This window comes from Octopus sinensis, unplaced genomic scaffold (genome assembly GCF_006345805.1).
Source record: "Octopus sinensis unplaced genomic scaffold, ASM634580v1 Contig01196, whole genome shotgun sequence".
NCBI lineage: Eukaryota > Metazoa > Mollusca > Cephalopoda > Octopoda > Octopodidae > Octopus > Octopus sinensis.
Window position 1 is genome coordinate 3614 of NW_021824648.1, and position 18887 is coordinate 22500.

Sequence of the window (18887 nt, forward strand, 5' to 3'; positions counted from 1 at the left end):
TAGTACTTATTCTATGGGTGTCTTTTGACGAACCGCTATGTTACCAGGACCCACGAACATCGGTTTCCACACGATGTTGGGAGGACAAATATAGACACACAAACATACACACACACATGCACACTCACACACACACACAGACACACACACTCACACACACACACGCTTATATATATATATATATATGTGAGTGGATTTGAATGGAAACTGAAAGAAACCTGCCGTATATATATATATATATATATATATATATATATATATATATATATATATATATACGACAGTTTTCTTTCAGTTTCCATCTACCAAATCCACTCAGAAGTTTTTGGTCAGACAGAGGTTGTAGTAGAAGACACTTGCCCAAGGTGTCACGCAGTGGGACTGAACCAGGAACCATGTGCTTCCTAAGTAAGCTACGTACCACACAGACACTCCTGCGCCTGTATATAAATATATATAAGTATATATACATACATACATATATACATATATATGTGTGTGTGTATATATAATATATATGTATATATAATATATATATATACACGTGTATTATGCTATACAATACATATATGGTATATGCATATGTACATATAAATATGTGTGTGTATGTGCGTATCCAAGTATTTTCCTTTATTTACCTGCAGTGAGAACATGGCACACCTAGAAACACACATATACATAAATATATGCGTGCACACATATAGATATAATACACAGACACACACACAGAATGTTTACTGCTATAACTGTTGTCAGGATTTAGCATTTGTCGAAGTGATTAGATAACAGAACGGGTTATGTGTAGGGTTTACATTACACACAACACACACACACGCACATGCATAGACACATATACATACATTCGTAGACTCACATATGCACATAATATTCTTATCTCGAAATAGACACACGCACACACAAACTCTTATCTCAAAATTTAACGTCTCCAAGTCTCATAACATCAATATAAATAGACAAAATTCAACACATTTCTTTATTCGTTTGCTGTTCTTTGAACTCACTGAACGTGGAAGATATTCCTGACAAAAAAACTCTTCAGATTCCAACTGAAAGAAATTAATTATTCAGGTAGATATTATTCTTCTATTGCTTTTAATTAACACAATATTTTCTTACTCTTTAATATTGTCAAAGTTTCATTATAACAATTTCCAACGCAGACATACTTTTATATGGAAATTCGATTTATTTTCAGAGAGTATTTTATATATCATTAATATTTCCAGGATATAATATAAGGTATAGTTTGCTTATATCTGTGGAAAAGCTATTTGATGGAATTTAGTCACAATATTCATCTAATTACACAGTATTTTCGAAAATATAAGGACAGTTTGTGTGACGTTTAGCCAGCAGGAGATGTTGTCTCCTGGGGCTAAACGGTAGTAGCATTTGTCCCAACCGAGATCGCCAAACTGTATATATATATATATATATATATATATATATACTACTAACAATATAGGATGGAGTCCCTTTCTCTACAGAAAAGGAATCCATCAGAAAGCGTGGCAGTATATTAAAAAAACCTTTACGGTTGAAGTATAAACATCATATAATTAAGGGCTAAAGAAGATTATTCTAAAGCCAATACACTGATTTATCCACTTATAATCCACTTGCTACAGGAAAATTGAAACTGAAAACGGGCAACTAACCTCTAGAAAATTTTAATTTCGTTATCTCTATATTGAATCAATTTCGGAATATAAGTGGATAAATCAGTGTATTGGCTTTAGAATAATCTTCTTTAGCCCTTAATTATATGATATATATATATATATATATATAATTAAGGGACATTAGTCATTTCTACCAAAAATTTTACTAATCCTACCCAATGCAATTTATCTCTAATTTAATATATATTATATTCTCTTTTACTCTTTTCTCTTTTACTTGTTTCAGTCATTTGACTGCGGCCATGTGGAGCACCGCCTTTTAGTACTTATTCTATCGGTCTCTTTGCCGAACCGCTAAGTAAAAAGGGGACATAAGCACACCAGCATCGGTGTCAAGCAATGCTAGGGGGACAAACACAAACACACACATACATACATATATATATATATATATACGACAGGCTTCTTTCAGTTTCGTCTACCAAATCCACTCACAAGGCTTTGGTCGGCCCGGGGCTACATAGTAGATAGAAGACACTTGCCCAAGATGCCACGCAGGGACTGAACCCGGAACCATGTGGCAGGTAGACAAGACTTACCACACAGCCACTCCTATTAAATTAGAGATAAAACCACTATTAGGCAAATCAAACAATGAAAAACATAAGCCAATACATAAAATTAATTAATTTATATTATTTTAAAAATATATCAAAAGTATTAAAAGTTTAATAAAATATAACGAGGCCAGTCGGGGTGGCGCTGGCAACGGCCACATTCGGATGGTTCTCTTACGTGCCACCGGCACTGGTATCTCAGCTGCAATTTCCATTGATCGATTTCGATTCTGATTCTCACTATCTTTTATTATACTTTTAATACTTTTGATATATTTTTATTATAATATAAATTAATTAATTTTATGTATTGGCTTATGTTTTTCATTGTTTGATTTGCCTAATAGTGGTTTTATCTCTAAATTAATATAATATATATTTATACTATAAAATTGGATTTAATCCTAAATCTGATTTTTCCCTGTAAGTTTGGATTTATTCCCTAATATTTTATTATTAATATATATATATATATATATATATATATATATGAACATGTGTTGCAAGATTCCTGGTTTGAAACCATGAGTTTGAAACAGGTATTGTTGTATTTCGGGACGGTCATTATTATATTTTAGGGGCTAATTAAACAATCGAACTATTTATTCGTTCTTCACTCCACGGAGTGAGCAGAAAAGGAGCACACAGGGGGACGGAAAGTGTCGCTGAAGACGCCACAGATATGTGACGAAGGATTTCCTGACAATGGACATGAGTTAAAATAAGAACATTAATAAACGAGTAAAGAGAACGAATATATAGAGCATATGTTTATTTGGCAAAAATGACCGAAATACCACAATACATATATATTGTGAGATTCCGATGGTTTTGGAGCTTTGGCTCTGATTTTAGCAAGTGGTATTATATACCCTACTGAATCTAAATTTAGCTTATAATGTGCCAGTAACCGTGTGAACTTGCTAGCCACCTTATTATTACCTTATTAATATCATTAACAGCAGAGGGCGGCGAGCAGGCAGAAACGTTAGCACGTCGGGCGAAATGCTTAGCGATATTTCGTTTGTCTTTACATTCTGAGTTTAAATTCAGCCGAGGTCAACTTTGCCTTTCATCCTGCCGTGGTCGATAAATTAAGTACCAGTTGCATACTGGGGTCGAAATTCTCAGCGTCTAAACTGATACTAGTAAGATGTAGAATATTATGCAAACAACGTTGATATAAAGAGCATACGCATTTGACAGGAAGAGGAAAACAGAGAACGGCCTTTCGGAATAAGGTACAGGCCCATGACTAAAAATTAGTTTCTTTGAACCAGGATTTACTGGTTATACATTACAATTAAAGAAACTAATTTTTGAAAATACACAACTGGGAAACGTTGCAGAAAGAAACTTGCGAAAAGACGCGAACGATATGGAAAGATACTTGAAATCTGACAGACTGAATACAAACTGAAATTCTATAAATGCTGATAAAGTTTTTAATCACTGGTTGAGAACTTTCACCAACTTTATAGACTCACTACCAGGGCAGGAAGGTAGGGTTATCGATAAACGCAATCTTTTGGTTAATTATGTGGAACCGAACGTATACGAATTCATCAGTGAAGCTAAGAACTACGAAGAAGCTCTGAATACACTAAAGAGTGTGTACATTAAACCAAAGAACATCGTAATGGCACGCCATCTTTTAGCCACAAGGAAACAGAAACTAGGGGAATCTCTAGACCAGTTCTTAAATGAACTCAAAATATTAGCGAAAGACTGTGACTTTGTTGCAGTGAGTGCTGAGCAGTACCGGTCTGAAATGATTCGAGATGTGTTTATAAATGGGCTCACTTCGAATCAAATACGACAAAGACTATTAGAAAACAAAAGTGTCGACCTCAGTACAGCTTATGATCAAGCACGTTCCCTAGATGTGGCGCAACAGAGTTCCTGTGTCTTTCTAAACTCTGAGGGTGCCAAATTCAGTCCAACTGCATCCATTGTAGCTAAGCCAATAAATTCCCCAAAGCAGGGAGGAGACCCCTGTCAATGTTGGCTTTGTGGCTATTCCAGACACCCGCGGACTCACTGCTCTGCGCAGAAAGCAGTCTGTCACAAATGCCCAAAATAGGGCATTTTGGAAAACTATGTAGGAGCACCGCAGCAACTGTAACATAGGATGATGGTAAAAATTATTTGCCAATGGCAGTATCAGCATCAGCAGGTTCACACTTCCGAGTAACCTCCAAGGTTATACTGAACAATAGCTATAAAGCCGAAGCATTAATTGATAGCGGTAGCACTGACAAGAGCTTCATTAGTGAGAAGCTAGAGAACACACTCGACATTATCACGGTCAAATTGAAGAGCGTCATTGGTATGGCTTCTGCATCACTTTCTGCGGAATCCAAGGGATACTGCACGGTTTCACTAACCCACAATAATCAGAAATACTACCATGACTAGTTTTCCTCCTCCTGCAGTCTCTAAGTACACTTTAGTCTATCAGGAATTGATCCTTGGTACTTCTGCACTTACGCTTGCAACCTTTCTGCTCATGTGGCAGGACTCCCTTTTTTCCAGATGTTCGGACATTGCGAGTATTCCAGTCAATCATTTCCACATAAGTGGCAAACAGGATATCGGCCTGTAATTGTCTACCGTATTGCCTTTTTCCATGTTTTTTTCAGGCACAGCGCTGTCCTACCCAATGCCAACCTCTCTGATATTACTTGGTCGGCATTTAACAAGGTGTTGAGTTTCGCAGCTATTCGTGCATGACATTCACCAAATTTTTTGATCCAGTAGCCTTGGTCCCGGGGCCTTCCAGTTGCTCATTTTTTTTTGCTGATTTCCTTCACTTCCTTAACTGAAATGACTAGTTCTGCTTGTTTTAGACAGACTACTATCCAAATTCTTTGGTCGTATCTTACCATCTTTGCTTTCTTTGCAACGAGGCGCTGTTTCAGTCCCTCGATTACTACTTTCAGGCCATTTCTTTCAATATTATACTTTCTTTAAATCGCCCTGTATTTTTGTTTTCTTTGAGGCCTCCTTTCTCTTTTCGGTCTACCACAGAGATTTCCTTCGAGAGCATGTCTGACCCTTCCTGTGTTCTTCTTTACCACCATGGATCTTTTCTTTTGCCATTCCCATTATGTTGTTTTTTTCTTGACATCAACGCCCAAGTTTTCTGCTACAACAATACTTGCTGCGTTGATCAAATTATTTTATTCTGTGATGTTGTTTGTTTTGATGTATTTCTGAATTTCATTGACATTTTTCGTTTCTTGGTTCAATTTCCATCGATCAACCTTTTTAGCAAATAATGTCGCTATATCATTCTCCTGTAGTCTTACCTTCATTCTGTCGTAGATCTGTTCATCTGTCATGTCGCCATTAGTTTTATTGTCTTCTTTTAGATCGTCTATATGTCTCTAATCAAGTAGACTACCACTGCTCCTTTCCTGTGCTATGAATTTACTCTTATTATTAAGAACTGTATTTTCCTTGTTATCTCTGCTACTATATTCCATGACCCGTCTTTTAACCAACAAGTTTATTCTTATTGCTCTAGCTTGACCACATATACTCTTTTCCGGGAGTTGAATCAATCCCTTTTCTCTCCCAGGATCATACATACATTATGAGTAACCCCTAGTTTGAGCACCATTTTCATCTACCGCGCTGCTCAGGTACTAACACTCCATGACCACAGCATTAATTTGCTTCCTCCATCTACGCCGTGTGTGGTAGTCCCTTTCTGGATATGGGCGGGCTGGAGCCGGACCAGAATCTCTGAGCCTTACCGGCTTCAGTTTCATTACCACCGTTATTCACAATATTTTGTTTTTTCATTGTAACATATATGAGGTAGCGATTATCAGGTTGCGCAATTACCAGTGTTTTTATTGTGACACCATCACCAATTATTATTATTATTATTATTATTATTATTATTATTATTATTATTATTATTATTATTTTTTCTGTTCATTGCTTGGGTGCCTTTCAATTACTAAATGCTAGCATCTATGAGAAACTAGTCAGGCGTGTGTTTTTCGTAAAGTTTCATAAGAGACGGGTTCTTAGACCCAGTGCATAAGTTAGGTTTATGTAGAATATTCCTAATAGGAGTATGGAATAACATACCCTTGGTAGACAAAAAGCGATGGGGTATTCCTATCTATACCTGTCTATACTCAGCCCATGCAAGCATACATACATATAACTACAGAACCACAGATGCACCTATACTACCACTAACCAGATATACATTCACACCCATATACATGTGTGTACATAATTATATACATGCATATCCAAACTCGCTCATACACACACCCTTATCACCACACATGCGCACACACGTATATATCCATTTCCAGACCTTTGGATACATATGTGTGTAAACACCCAGAAGCACATGGCTTCTTGCATAGCCTCTCATATATACAAAATATATATATAATATATATACATGCTCATACATATACCTATATATGTTTATATATACACACATACACTTGGAACTAGCACTTGGATAAGAATAATTGCGTACGCTACAAGCAGTATATTGGACAGATACTATCACTTAGTTGGTTTCTCAACGTCTATCACAGATATATATATATATATATATATATGTGTGTGTGTGTGTGTGTGTGTGTGTGTGTGTGTAAGGTGATATATAAAATCCATTGATCGAGGTGTAGGGAAAACGATCAAAGACAATAGTGCGTTATTGAAGCGGAAGTTTCGGTGTTTTTACGTATCGAAGTTCGATACGTTGAAAAAAATTACTTTTCCTATTTCTCGGAAGGCGATTAGGGTTGCCCGGTGTGAGAATTAGAATACAAGAGTTAAGGAATGGAGTCGATAGGATCCGGGTTACATATGTTTCATAGCAAGCAGAACCTTGGAAATGGTAAATAACCGAGATTGTTGTATACTGGAGGCTGCTTTTCAAGGCCAAAAATATCTTGATTAAATGAAAGTTTACATCGTCGCAAGGAGGTATACATACTTGTGTCAGTCGACTATGGCCATGCTTGGGCATCGTCTGGAAAGATTTTAGTCGAATGGTGAATAGACCCCAGGACTTATTTGTTTAGCCTGATACTTATTCTATCAATGCAGAGCCGCTAAGTTATGTCGAGGAAAATGGACCACCACCGGCTACGAAGTGGATGTTGCGATACACACAAACGCTGAAATGTGCACATACACACACACACACACACACACACACACACACACACACCACACACACAAACAGATTTAGAAAGACAGTTAGAATTCAGGCAGACATACAGACAGATAGATACATAGACAAACAGACAGATAGATAGACAGACAGACAGAAAGACACACTGGTGCTGGTGGATGATGTGGGATGGTCACTGAATCATGATTTATCGCCCGCCTTCAAAATCTCTGCAGTGATAGTGTAGATTCCAAGGGTTTTGCTGTTGTTGAGCTTCTTCAGGGTGGCCCTGACCACGTCGGGGTGATAGGACACAACCTGTAAGTGATGTGGTTGCGGATGAGTCTATAGCGACGGTTAGGCTGCGATGGATGGGAACAGTTGGGTGATGAAGAAGAAGGCTAAAGCTCTCCTTCCAGCGTTTGAAGCAGGTGGTTTCCTTGACTACGGCGTTGTCATTGGTATCCTTCACCTGTGCTGTCTTGAACTGGAGACAAGCACAGGCTCTTTGGAGCATGTTCAACACCTGGTGTATGTCGTCGCTCTTTGATGCTGCCTCCAGACGTTCGGCTTCTTCTGCCCAGAATTTCCCTCTTTTATCTGAGACGGGCATTGCTGCATTTCGGGTCGATCCTGCTGTACTCATTCATGTCGCCACGCATTCGGGCCTCCCGGTGGTAATTGATTACCTTCAAGATCCTTCGGAAGAAGTATTGTGTTTACCAGGAAATAATGTGCAGACTGGTTGACATTTGATTTGAAGATCTCTCAGTTGACAGTCTCATTGTCAGCCAGGGTAATGAAGCGATTGATCAAAGAACCCGCGAATATTGAGGCGCGATGTTAGGATCATGGAGACAGGAGGAATCATGGCGGGGATGGTTCTTGGTGACGAGATTCACTTGCAACTTAAATATGAGTGTCCCAACCAGTCATCGAAAGTTCTCAAGCTTGTCGACGCGCCTCCCAAGACCATCACCCTGTTCCAACAGGTGTATAGCAGTACCGAGTGCTGCGTGCGGGTGAACGGCAAGGATTCTGACTGGTTCTCCATTAACAGGGGATCAAAAAGATTGAAAGGCCACCCCTGACCTTTTCAACTGTGTCATCGATTGTCTGATGGCCAAGGTCTGTAAGAAAGTATCTGGTGGTGCCTTCGAGACTTAACCATTTTACCAACCTGGCGTATACGAACAACACTACTCTATTGAGCAAATTGATCGACCCGGTCGGAGATGCACTGACCATACACAACTTATAAGGCTTTGGTCAGCTGACGGCTATAACAGAAGATAATTGCTTCTTGCCACAGTTACTCTTGTGCCTACGAACGTGTGTAATATGTGTGTGTGTGTGTGTGTTTGTGTCAGTATCCCGCTCTATATAAAGGAATAAGATCCAGGTCTGTAAGCGTCAAGCAGTGTGTGGCAGGTTTTTGTAGAACAAAAGAGGACAGTGTACAATAAGAAACAGTAACAATGTGTTGGCATCGAGATTTGTACACTTTTTTCCCAAATCAATTTTCCAAGGAAATTTCGATAAACTGACGGCTTCTATATAGTTGAGAGATCGCAACTAGAGCTGCAACAAACATGAATAAAAACCCATTTTGGACACACACACACACACACACACACAGAAATGCGTGTGTGTGATAAGAAGCTTGCTTAGCAACCAAATGGATCTGGGTTCCACTACGTGGCACCTTCGGCAAGTGTTTTCTACTATAGTCTCGGGCCAACCAAAGCCTTCTGACTGGATTTGGTAGACGAAAACTGAAAGAAGTCCGCCATATTTATTTATATATGTGTGTGTGTGTGTGTGCGTGTGTGTGTGTGCGTTTGTGTGTGTGTGTGTAGTATGTGTGTGTAAGTGTGCGTTAGTGTTTGTGTATCTGTGTTTATCCCCCTGCCAATATCGCTTGACAACCGATGCTGGTGTGTTTACATCCCTCTAATTTAGCGGTTCGGGAAAGAGACAGAGAATAAGTAATAGGTTTACAAAGAATATATCGTGGGGTCGATTTGCTCGCCTAATAGTGGTGCTCCTGCATGGCCGCAGACAAATGACTGAAACAAGTAAAAAGAACACAAGAATACATTTGACAGTTTTCACAAAAGGAAAATAAAACTCCTCATCACATCCAAAAATAAGCGTTTTAAAAATTCAAAACCTGTCAAAACTAGGTTTTGGCTGAGAGATAAAGGTTTCCTGAAATTATCTGCCCTTCACTTCCACCACAGCCTCAACACATCTTCAAAGCCTGGCATATGCGTTCCTCACTGTGTCCTTGGGGAGATTTTCGAACCCCTCTTTGATCTTGGTCATCAGCTTGGACTTAGTGCTGCAGGAAGAGTGGTTGGTATCTTTCTCAATTGCGCCCCTCACATAGTAATCCAGGGTATTACAATCAGGGGAATTAGAAGACCAGAAATTCGGGCTGGGGCAGTCGTAGAAAATCTCCAACAATCACGTCTGGTTCCTTCCAGCGGTATGACGAAGAGATGAATCTTGCTGCCACACATATGACCTTCCAATGGCAATCCTCTCCAGCCAGAGTTTGATCCCAGTCTGCAGCAGTTTCACAAAGCTGTCTGTGTAGAGCGTAACTCACTACCTGCTCAACGATGTGGCAATGAATTGTGGTGTGGTGCAGACACAATCAGAACTCCTACTATGTCCCTTCCCAGTAGCTACAGATTCGCAGTCTCATGCGTGTGTCACATCTCACAGCCTTTACAGTATTCACAGAGCATTGAGCATCAGTCGTGATGTCGGCATTTTGATATCCACCAAAAATTACAATGATACAGGAAACTCTTTTCAAATATTCAGAAATTTAATCTCCATGGTCTCCAACGCTGTTGACTGTTCACTAATGCATGAAGCTCTTGGGGAAAAGAAGTAGACTAAACAAATCACCAAATTTGTGTATTTATAATATGTACAAGCGCTCACCCGACCTTTGACCCAGTGTGTACTCTACACAAAAGTATTCATAAAACATCTATCGTAATGCTTATGTATTAAGATCTTAGTTAAAGGTTACTAGTCGCTCCTCTCCAAAAGATAAAGTTTTAAATTCCAACCTGACTTGTCGTTACTTTGATGTTTCCTCTTCTCTGGAGCAGGCATTTTTTATCTGCGTTACTTTGAAGTTGTTCTGTTAACATATATTCTGTTAAGCTGGCTTTTCTAATGGCTTCGGACTCCAGCCTCTGTCGTTTCCCTCTGGTGCCTCTTGTTCCCTCCAGCAGGCTTGCCTGGTTGTTTGAAACTGATGTTTTACTTCCTGTTGCTGTTGTGTCTCTACGACATTTCTTTGTCTCCGTGCCTGTCCTGCCTTTCTTCTCGTGTCTCCATAGACCTTCAACTTCGGGAGCTTTGAGCTCCAGATGATTGAAAAATATTATGTTGTCTTCTACGCATCATACTCTCTTTGCTCTCTTTACTCTTTTACTTGTTTGAGTCATTTGACTGCGGCCATGCTGGAGCACCGCCTTTAGTCGAGCAGCTCGACCCCGGGACTTATTCTTTGTAAGCCCAGTACTTATTCTATCGGTCTCTTTTGCCGAACCGCTAAGTGACAGGGACGTAATGCTAGGGGGACAAACACACACACATACACATATATACATATATATACATATATACATACATATATACGACAGGCTTCTTTCAGTTTCTGTCTACCAAATCCACTCACAAGGCATTCGTCGGCCCGGGGCTATAGCAGAAGACAGATGCCACGCAGTGGGACTGAACCCGGAACCATGTGGTTGGTTAGCAAGCTACTTACCACACAGCCACTCCTGCGCCTGAATGTTCTGAAGTAAAATATCTTTAAAAAATCCACAATAAATCCCGTAACATGCAATTCATTTTTGTTGTTTCTAAATTCAATCACGTGACTTTATTTCATTCGTTTACCAAACTTCATAAAAATCGGTTCAATAAATTTTCATTTATCATTATACATCTATATGTACGTATGTGTATGTATGTGTATACACTCATACATAGGCATACATATTTATATACACCAATGCATGTGCTTGTGTGTGTGTGTGTGTGTGAGTTGGTAAATGTGTGTTCATGCCTGTATATTTCTTTACATTTCGTTCATCGATGAATTGTGCAAAAATTATGTTCATCTTAGAAAAGAAAATATTTTGAAAACAAATGAATTTAATATTGACAAACAATAAAGAAGTGGAATGGAACCAGTGCGTGTGTTAATGATATTGGCATAATGACTCCCTGGACACTACAAAATTCATATATGTATATATCTGTGTATATAGTCACAGGAATGGCTGTGTGGTAAGAAGCTTGCTTCCCCAACACATGGTTCTGCGTTCAATCCCTTGAAGCCTTGAGATTGAATTTGGTAGATGGGAAGTGAAAGAAACCTGTCACATATTTATATATACGTGTGTGTTTATTTGTACTCTTCCTCATCGATTGACAACCGTTGTTGGTGTGTTTACATCCCCATAATTTAGCGGTTCGTTTAAGGATACCGATAGAATAAATACTTGGCTGAAAAAATGTCCGGGGGTTGATTTGTTCAACTAGAACCCTTCAAGGTGGTGCTACAGAATGGTCGCTATCAAATGCCTGAAACAAGTAAAAGATTTTTTAAAAATGAATATAAATATTGTGTGTGTGTGTGTGTGTGTGTGTGTGTAAAAGTGATAAAGTCAAGTTTCATGTATTTAGTGTCTGTAACTGTAACTCCCTCCCACTCCTTTTGCTGTTTTAGCTTTCTTTCTGACCTGTCCATAAATTATCTTTACAACTTCCACACTTCCGAACTTCAAATTGTAAACCCAGTGTTTATTTCAATGCCTCCGCTTCCTCCATTTCCTCCCTCTCTTATTCTTCTCTTAGCCTATGTTATTAAGTCTGCTATGCGTATGTATGTATGTGTGTGTGTATAATATATACTAGCAGTCCTCTGGCCTTTGTCTCGGCGTGTAGTGTACACAAATGTATTCATAAAACATCTTTCGTAATGCTTATGTATTAAGATCTTAGTTAAAGGTTACAAGTCGATACTCTTCACAAGAAATAGTTTTAAATTCCAACCTTAAGTAAACACACACACACACACACACATTTTCCCTCTTCTTCAAGGCCCAAGTCTAACATGTGTATAGCATTCCAGGAAAGACTGTGCTGTTGAAGAGATTGGTGCCAATTGCCTTGTCTAAGTTTTAACTTTCGCTGACAACATAACGCTGACAGCGGAGAGAACTGATCACCTGTAGACCATGCTGGACGAACTCGATTCCAGAGGTTCGGCACTCGGCTTGAAGATCAACTGTAAGAAAACCAAGAACATATGGTCTGAAGGCGTATTGATCGGACAGCTAGCAGTCAGAAGCGACGAAATAGAAGAGGTGGACAGCTATGTCTATCTCGGTCAAGAAGTGACTAGAGGCGAGAGATGGAGAATGAGATGTTGCGAAGCATAAGAGCAGGATGGAGAACATTCACCTCACTGAAGGATGTGCTGAGGGTATAGATACGCACACATACACTCACACACACACACACACACACACATATATATATATAATCATGTAGTCACATGATCGATGTATATATATATATATATAAGCATATGCATACGTACACTCACACAAACACACAAACACTTCATTTTGGCAGTTTTTTCACTGGTCCTCAAATTTTGTCCAGCGGTGTACGATGGGCTTCTCTTAGATTATCTCTATTTAATCCACTCAGAAGCCTTGATCAGCCATGGGATTTAGAAGAAGGTACTTGGCCAAGGTGTCATACAGTGGGACAAAACTGGTGGTTGGCGTTTGGAAGGGCATCCAGCAGCAACATACCTGATAAAATAGACAGTAGCCCAGGGTAGCTTTATTCTACCTGGACGGCTCCTGTCGTCCATCTTGCTCATGAATGCATGGAAGGTGGACGGTGGACGGTATGTGGTGATGATGATGATGTTAGTATATATATATATATATATATATATATATATATATATATATATACATAATGGAAATTTATTAAATAATTGTGAAATAGTCATAAAGATATTTGCAAAAGTTTATAAAGTAAGCACTTGTTGATAGAGTCTGTCGAAATATTTGCAAAGTAGATGAGATCAAATCAAAGATCAATACAGGAGGTTTTATTGTACAAACTCTGTGTCATTGATTCTTTTACTAGTTTTCCTAAATCAACCTGTCTTTAGAGAATCAACTTGTTTTTTACATAAAGTGCCCCCCCCCCTAGCTGGGGTATGATCCACAGATTTATAGCTTAAGATGTAAGCAGAGGAATGTAGCTAACCTAAAGACACAACACAATGACTGTTGTTAGGTTTATTAGTGTCAAGAAGAACATTCAGCTATGAATAATACTTTAGATAAACTGAAGTTTACAATATCAATGTTATCTTTTGCAATATTTTAGAACCATCAACTTCTGTTTATTGTTGTTTAACTCATTTTATAAGTTTTTAAAAACTGATTTGCTTTCTTTCTTTTTTGACTGATTTTATTCAAAAGACATGGCGGATATCATGCAGAAAATTATGAATGGTGACATTGAAGGGGTTAGAAATGTAATAAGAAGGTATCCAACAATAGTAAGTTGTTCTGTTTATTGCCTTCTCAAATTTGACTGTTTATTATTTTATACACAATATGAAATGTTTTATACACAACATGAAAAGTAGCCACATATATTTGTCCATGATATTTCATTTCTTTCTTCACCTCTTTTCTCTAATCCTCATCATCGACATTTTAATAAATGTTTAACCAAACATTGAGACATGACAGAATTGATGGAATGTGAGTGAGAAAGAAATCCATCACACACTGCAATGGGGTGTTCTGGCGGGAAGTATTCAGTCCAAGAGATGAGAGACAGATGGAACCGATAAATGGATGGTGACTTTATAAAGAAGTCCTCTTGCCATACAAAGTTGAAGGTTTTACTGGTGTCAAGGGCTACACCATTTTTTATTGAATTTTATACACATATACAAACACTGGTGTGTCACATAGGAATCAAACCCCACTTTATAAAACTGTACTGGTGTTCATTGAATCTAGAAAGATACCTAAATGGACAAAGGGGATTTTTTTATGACGTTTAAACTTCATAATTGAAATATTGGAAGTTAGAATGACAGGATGGCAGTCAATAGACGGGATAGTGTCTGCAGGAATATAGAGCAGGCTGAAGGCATGCTGGAGCTACGCGTCATAGTTGGAGCAACATGTTGGGGTCGCCAGGGACTTGGCTCTTCCTATTTTCAACAACAGAAGAAAGCAGACACCAGGGAGAAGCAGGTTATGACCGAGACAGCGGTGTTGAACTAGGAGGAAGATACAAGGAAATCAAGAGCTGTGGAGTTGGAATCTCTAGGTGCATGGACTAAATGGGATCTCCTAAGAGGAAACTCACATGGAATGACCTGTGGAGGCTGGAACCTTTGCACATCTCCTTCCTGCATGGAGCTGTGTATGACACACTCCCGACGCCAACAAACCTGCTTAGATAAGGTTTGAGGGAATACCAGCAGTGTAGACTTTGTGGGAAAGGGGCACTCTGGCACACATCTTGGCAGGGTGCAGAATGACACTTTCTCAAGGCAGATACAAATACTCGCTCACACCCTGGAGCAGGAAAAGTGTAAGAAACATAATCACCAAGGGAAGATAACTGCCGCAATTTAGTTCGTGAAAGAGGGAGAGAAACCAGTAAAGCCAGCAAAAGCAATACACAGCTTGCAGCAAGGGTTTCAACCATGGGATATGAAGGTAGACTTAGGAAAGAGATTGCAGTTTCCTCAGGTTGTCCATACAACCCTGTGGTCTGAAAAGGCCCACAACATTATTATATTTGAAAGACGTCACATGGGGAACGGGTTGTAACGAGGCCCATGAACGGAAGTGTGACAGATATAAGAGACTTCTGCAGGAATGCAGGGAGAAGGGATGGCAGGTATGGATATTCCCAGTTGAGGTTGTCTGTAGGGGATTCCTTGCCCAGTCGGGATGGATTTTTTACAGCAACTGGAATGTGAGGTAAGGAGGGATAGGTGGCTGTGCGCATGAAGGGAGAGGCAACTGAAATAGCCTTTTGCTGGCTTTGGTGTAAGAGAGAAGATTAACGCTGGAAGGCATGAGGAGTTGAGGAGCAGTGAATTGGCCACCTCTGTTGACCCACAACGGTAGGGTGTAACGGTTCAGGGTCGAAACATCCGATGAACGAGGGATAAGGTCTGCCGACGTTGGTTTCTCCTGGACAAGGCTCTATTCACTTTGGGGAATAGATAAAACACATCCTTACAGGTGTTATTAACTCGTATATATATATATGTATGTGTGTGTCTATGTGTATATACAGACAAGCAGATGTGAGTGTATTTTTTAGTGGAGGTTGTGTGTGTGTGTGTGTGTATGCATATGTATCTACGTTAGGGTCCCCAACTGCAAAATGATAACCGGTGTTGGTGTATTTGCATCCCTGAAGCAAAAGAGAGCTATAGGTTGGTGCTAATTAGACAGAAAAGGGATCACACATGAAAGGAAAAATCGAGGAGGAGCCCCAGCATGGCCGCAGTCTCATGACTGAAACAAGTAGAAGGGAGAAAGAAAAAGAAAGAGAAAAATGAAGAGAAGAATAGAAGAAAGGAAAGGAAAATTGAGAGAGAACTATAGAGAAGACAAAAGAGAAACGAAACAGAGAAAGAGAGAGAGAAAAAGAAACGAGAGAAAGAAAGAGAGAAATGAAAGAGTGAGAGAGAGGAACAAGGATAAAAAGAAAACGAGAGGGAGAAAGAAGGAGAAAAAAGTGAAAGAGCGAGAAAAGAAAGAAAGAGAGAGAAAGAAACGAGAGGAAGAAAGAGAGAAATGAAAGAGTGAGAGAGAGGAAGAAGGATAAAAAGAAAACGAGAGGGAGAAAGAAGGAGAAAAATGTGAAAGAGTGAGAAAAGAAAGAGAGAGAAGAAGAAAGTGAGAGAGTAAGAGAAAAAGAAAGAGAGAACAGACAAAGAAAACGAGTGAGAGAAAGGAAAAATATAGACAGAGAGAGAAAAGGAAAAGATAAAGAGAGATAGGGAGAAGGAAAACCAGAAACTAAAAAGAGAGAGAAAAGAAGCAGAGAGGGAGAGAGCGAGAATAGAAAAAGAGAAAGAGGGAAAGGAAGAGAGAAAATGGAAGATAAGAGAAGAAAAAGGTACTGAGAGAAATAAAGAGAGAAAAAAGGGAGAGAGAGAGGAAGAAAGAGGAAAAACAAACACTGAAAGAGAGAGAGAAATGAGAAAGAGAGGGATAAAAGAGATGTAAAAGGGATAAAGAGAATGAGAGAAAAGAAAGAGGGAGAAAGAGAGGAAAGAAAGGGAGAAGGCAAGAGAGGAGAGAAAAGAAAAAAGTAAGTCCCTTAAAGGGAGAAAAGGAAAAGAGGGAAAGAAGAGAACAAGGAAATGACAAAGAGACAGAAAGAAAGAGAAGGAGAGGGAGGAAGAGAGAAAAGGAAATTGAGAGAGCGAGAGGAAGAGAGAAGAGAAAAATTGCCAGAGAAAAAGATAACAGAGAGAAAGAGGAAGAGAGGAAAGATAGGGAGAGATAAAAGGAAGCGAGTAAGGGAGAGAGAAAGAGAAAAGAAAAAGAGAGAGATAAAGAAGAGAGAATAGAAAAAGAGAGAAAAGGAAAGCAGGAGTGAAAGGTAAAAGAGCGGGGGAGAAGGAGAGAAGAGTAAAAGAGAGGGGGAGAAAGAAAGAGGGAAAAGGGGAAAGGAAAGTGAGAGATAAGAATAGGAGAGGGAGAGAAAGAGAAAAGAGACAGAAAGGGAAAAAGGGGATTATGGGAGAGAAAAGAGAGTGGGAAATAGAGAGAGAGGAAGAAAGATACAAAAGAGAGGGAGAGAGGAAGTAATAAAAGAAAAGAGAGAGAGAAAAAAGCGGTAGGAAAGAGAGAGAAAGAGAGAACAAAGAGTAAGAGACATAGAGAGAGAAAGATAGAAAAGAAAATGTGAGAGAGTGAGAGAAGAGAGAGAGAGAGGAAAGGGAGAAGAGAGAAAAAAGGAAAAGTGAAAGGACATCAAAGAAAGAGAGACAAGTAAAAGAGAAAGAGGAAGAAAGATAGAAAAGGCAAAGAGAAGCACAGAGAGAAAGAGAGAGATAGAGATAAAAGTAAAAGAGAAAGAGAAAGAAATGAAAGAGGGAGGGAAATTGAAAAATAGAGAAAGAGAAAGATAAGAGTAAAAAGAAAAAGTGAAAGAGGAAGGAAATAGGAGAGAGAAAGAGAGGAAAGGAAAATGGGAAAAGAGAGAAAAGAAAGAGAGAGAGAAAGAGAAAGAAAGACAGAGAAGGAGAAAGAAAGAGAGAAAGTGAGAAAAGAAAGAGAGAGAGAAAGAGAAAGAAAGACAGAGAAGGAGAAAGAAAGAGAGAGAGAAAGAGAAAGAAAGACAGAGAAGGAGAAAGAAAGAGAGAAAGTGAGAAAAGAAAGAGAGAGAGAGAAAAAATGGAATTTCTCTATTTCACATGTCCTCACTTTCTTCATTACAGATTAACAGACCTCATGCATTTGGAGAAACTCCTCTAATGTGGGCCTGTATACAGGGCATCGATAAAAGAATACTCGAAATATTGATAGAAGCAGGAGGAGAGGTGAGAGCGAAAGACGTCGGGGGTTTAACAGCTTTACATTGGGCTGTTGCTGGGTAAGTTGAGAATCAAGTAAAATCTGCAGATGTATTTTTGTTTGTAAATTTGTTGCAATTGCAGACACAGGTTCAATATCCAAAGAGGCCAGAGTAGTTGCAGTGGGACAGCAGCACAACAGCAGACTAGCAAACAACAACAACAACAACAAGCTTCTCTTTAGTCATCGATCCAATTCATTAGTCATTATTCAATCATAACAATCCCGATTATAATGAACGATAATGAGGATTATAATGATGATGATGACGATGATGATGATGTGGATGATGATGATGTGGATGATGATGAAAATGATGAAGATGATGACGATGATTTTTATGATGATTATGATGATGATTATGGTGATGATAACGATGATGATGACGTTGATGATGATGATCATTATGATGATTGTGATGATATTATTATGATATCATGACGACGATGATGATTACGTTAATGATGATGATGATGATGATGATGACGACGATGGTGATGATGATGATAATGATAATAATCAAGCTTCAAGCATATAGATTCCATCCGGATATTGTACGTTGGGTTGGTGCCTTCCTCTCAGATCGCTCCTTCCAAGTCCAAGTTAATGGTTCGCGGTCCGAAGTCTCCAGTGCGAGCAGTGGCGTGCCTCAAGGTTCAGTGCTTGGGCCCTTATTGTTCTTAGTCTTCATAAATGACTTGCCCGACGACCTCACGCAACACACCCTTCTATTTGCCGACGATATCAAACTGGTCGCTCCTCGCGGTGATAT

The 18887-nt window shown here is 39.1% G+C and overlaps 2 protein-coding genes across 3 annotated transcripts in view; both read left to right on the forward strand.

The window, feature by feature from the left end:
• The first annotated feature begins 575 nt into the window (after positions 1 to 575).
• LOC115227005 (serine/threonine-protein phosphatase 6 regulatory ankyrin repeat subunit B-like) overlaps positions 576 to 18887 on the forward strand; it is a 25624-nt gene continuing 7312 nt past the window's right edge. The window contains exons 1-3 of one of the 2 annotated variants that reach the window (XM_036498477.1): positions 576 to 1089; positions 13949 to 14046; positions 17980 to 18134. In XM_036498477.1, the coding sequence (XP_036354370.1) occupies positions 13969 to 14046; positions 17980 to 18134 (233 nt within the window). In that variant the 5' untranslated portion in view covers positions 576 to 1089; positions 13949 to 13968. The remainder of the gene's footprint in view (positions 1090 to 13948; positions 14047 to 17979; positions 18135 to 18887) is intronic. The other variant, XM_029797955.2, reaches the window with a different exon arrangement.
• On the forward strand, positions 3900 to 4343 carry LOC115227004. Its single transcript, XM_029797954.1, has one exon. The coding sequence runs from the start codon at positions 3900 to 3902 to the stop codon at positions 4341 to 4343; it is 444 nt and encodes a 147-aa protein (XP_029653814.1).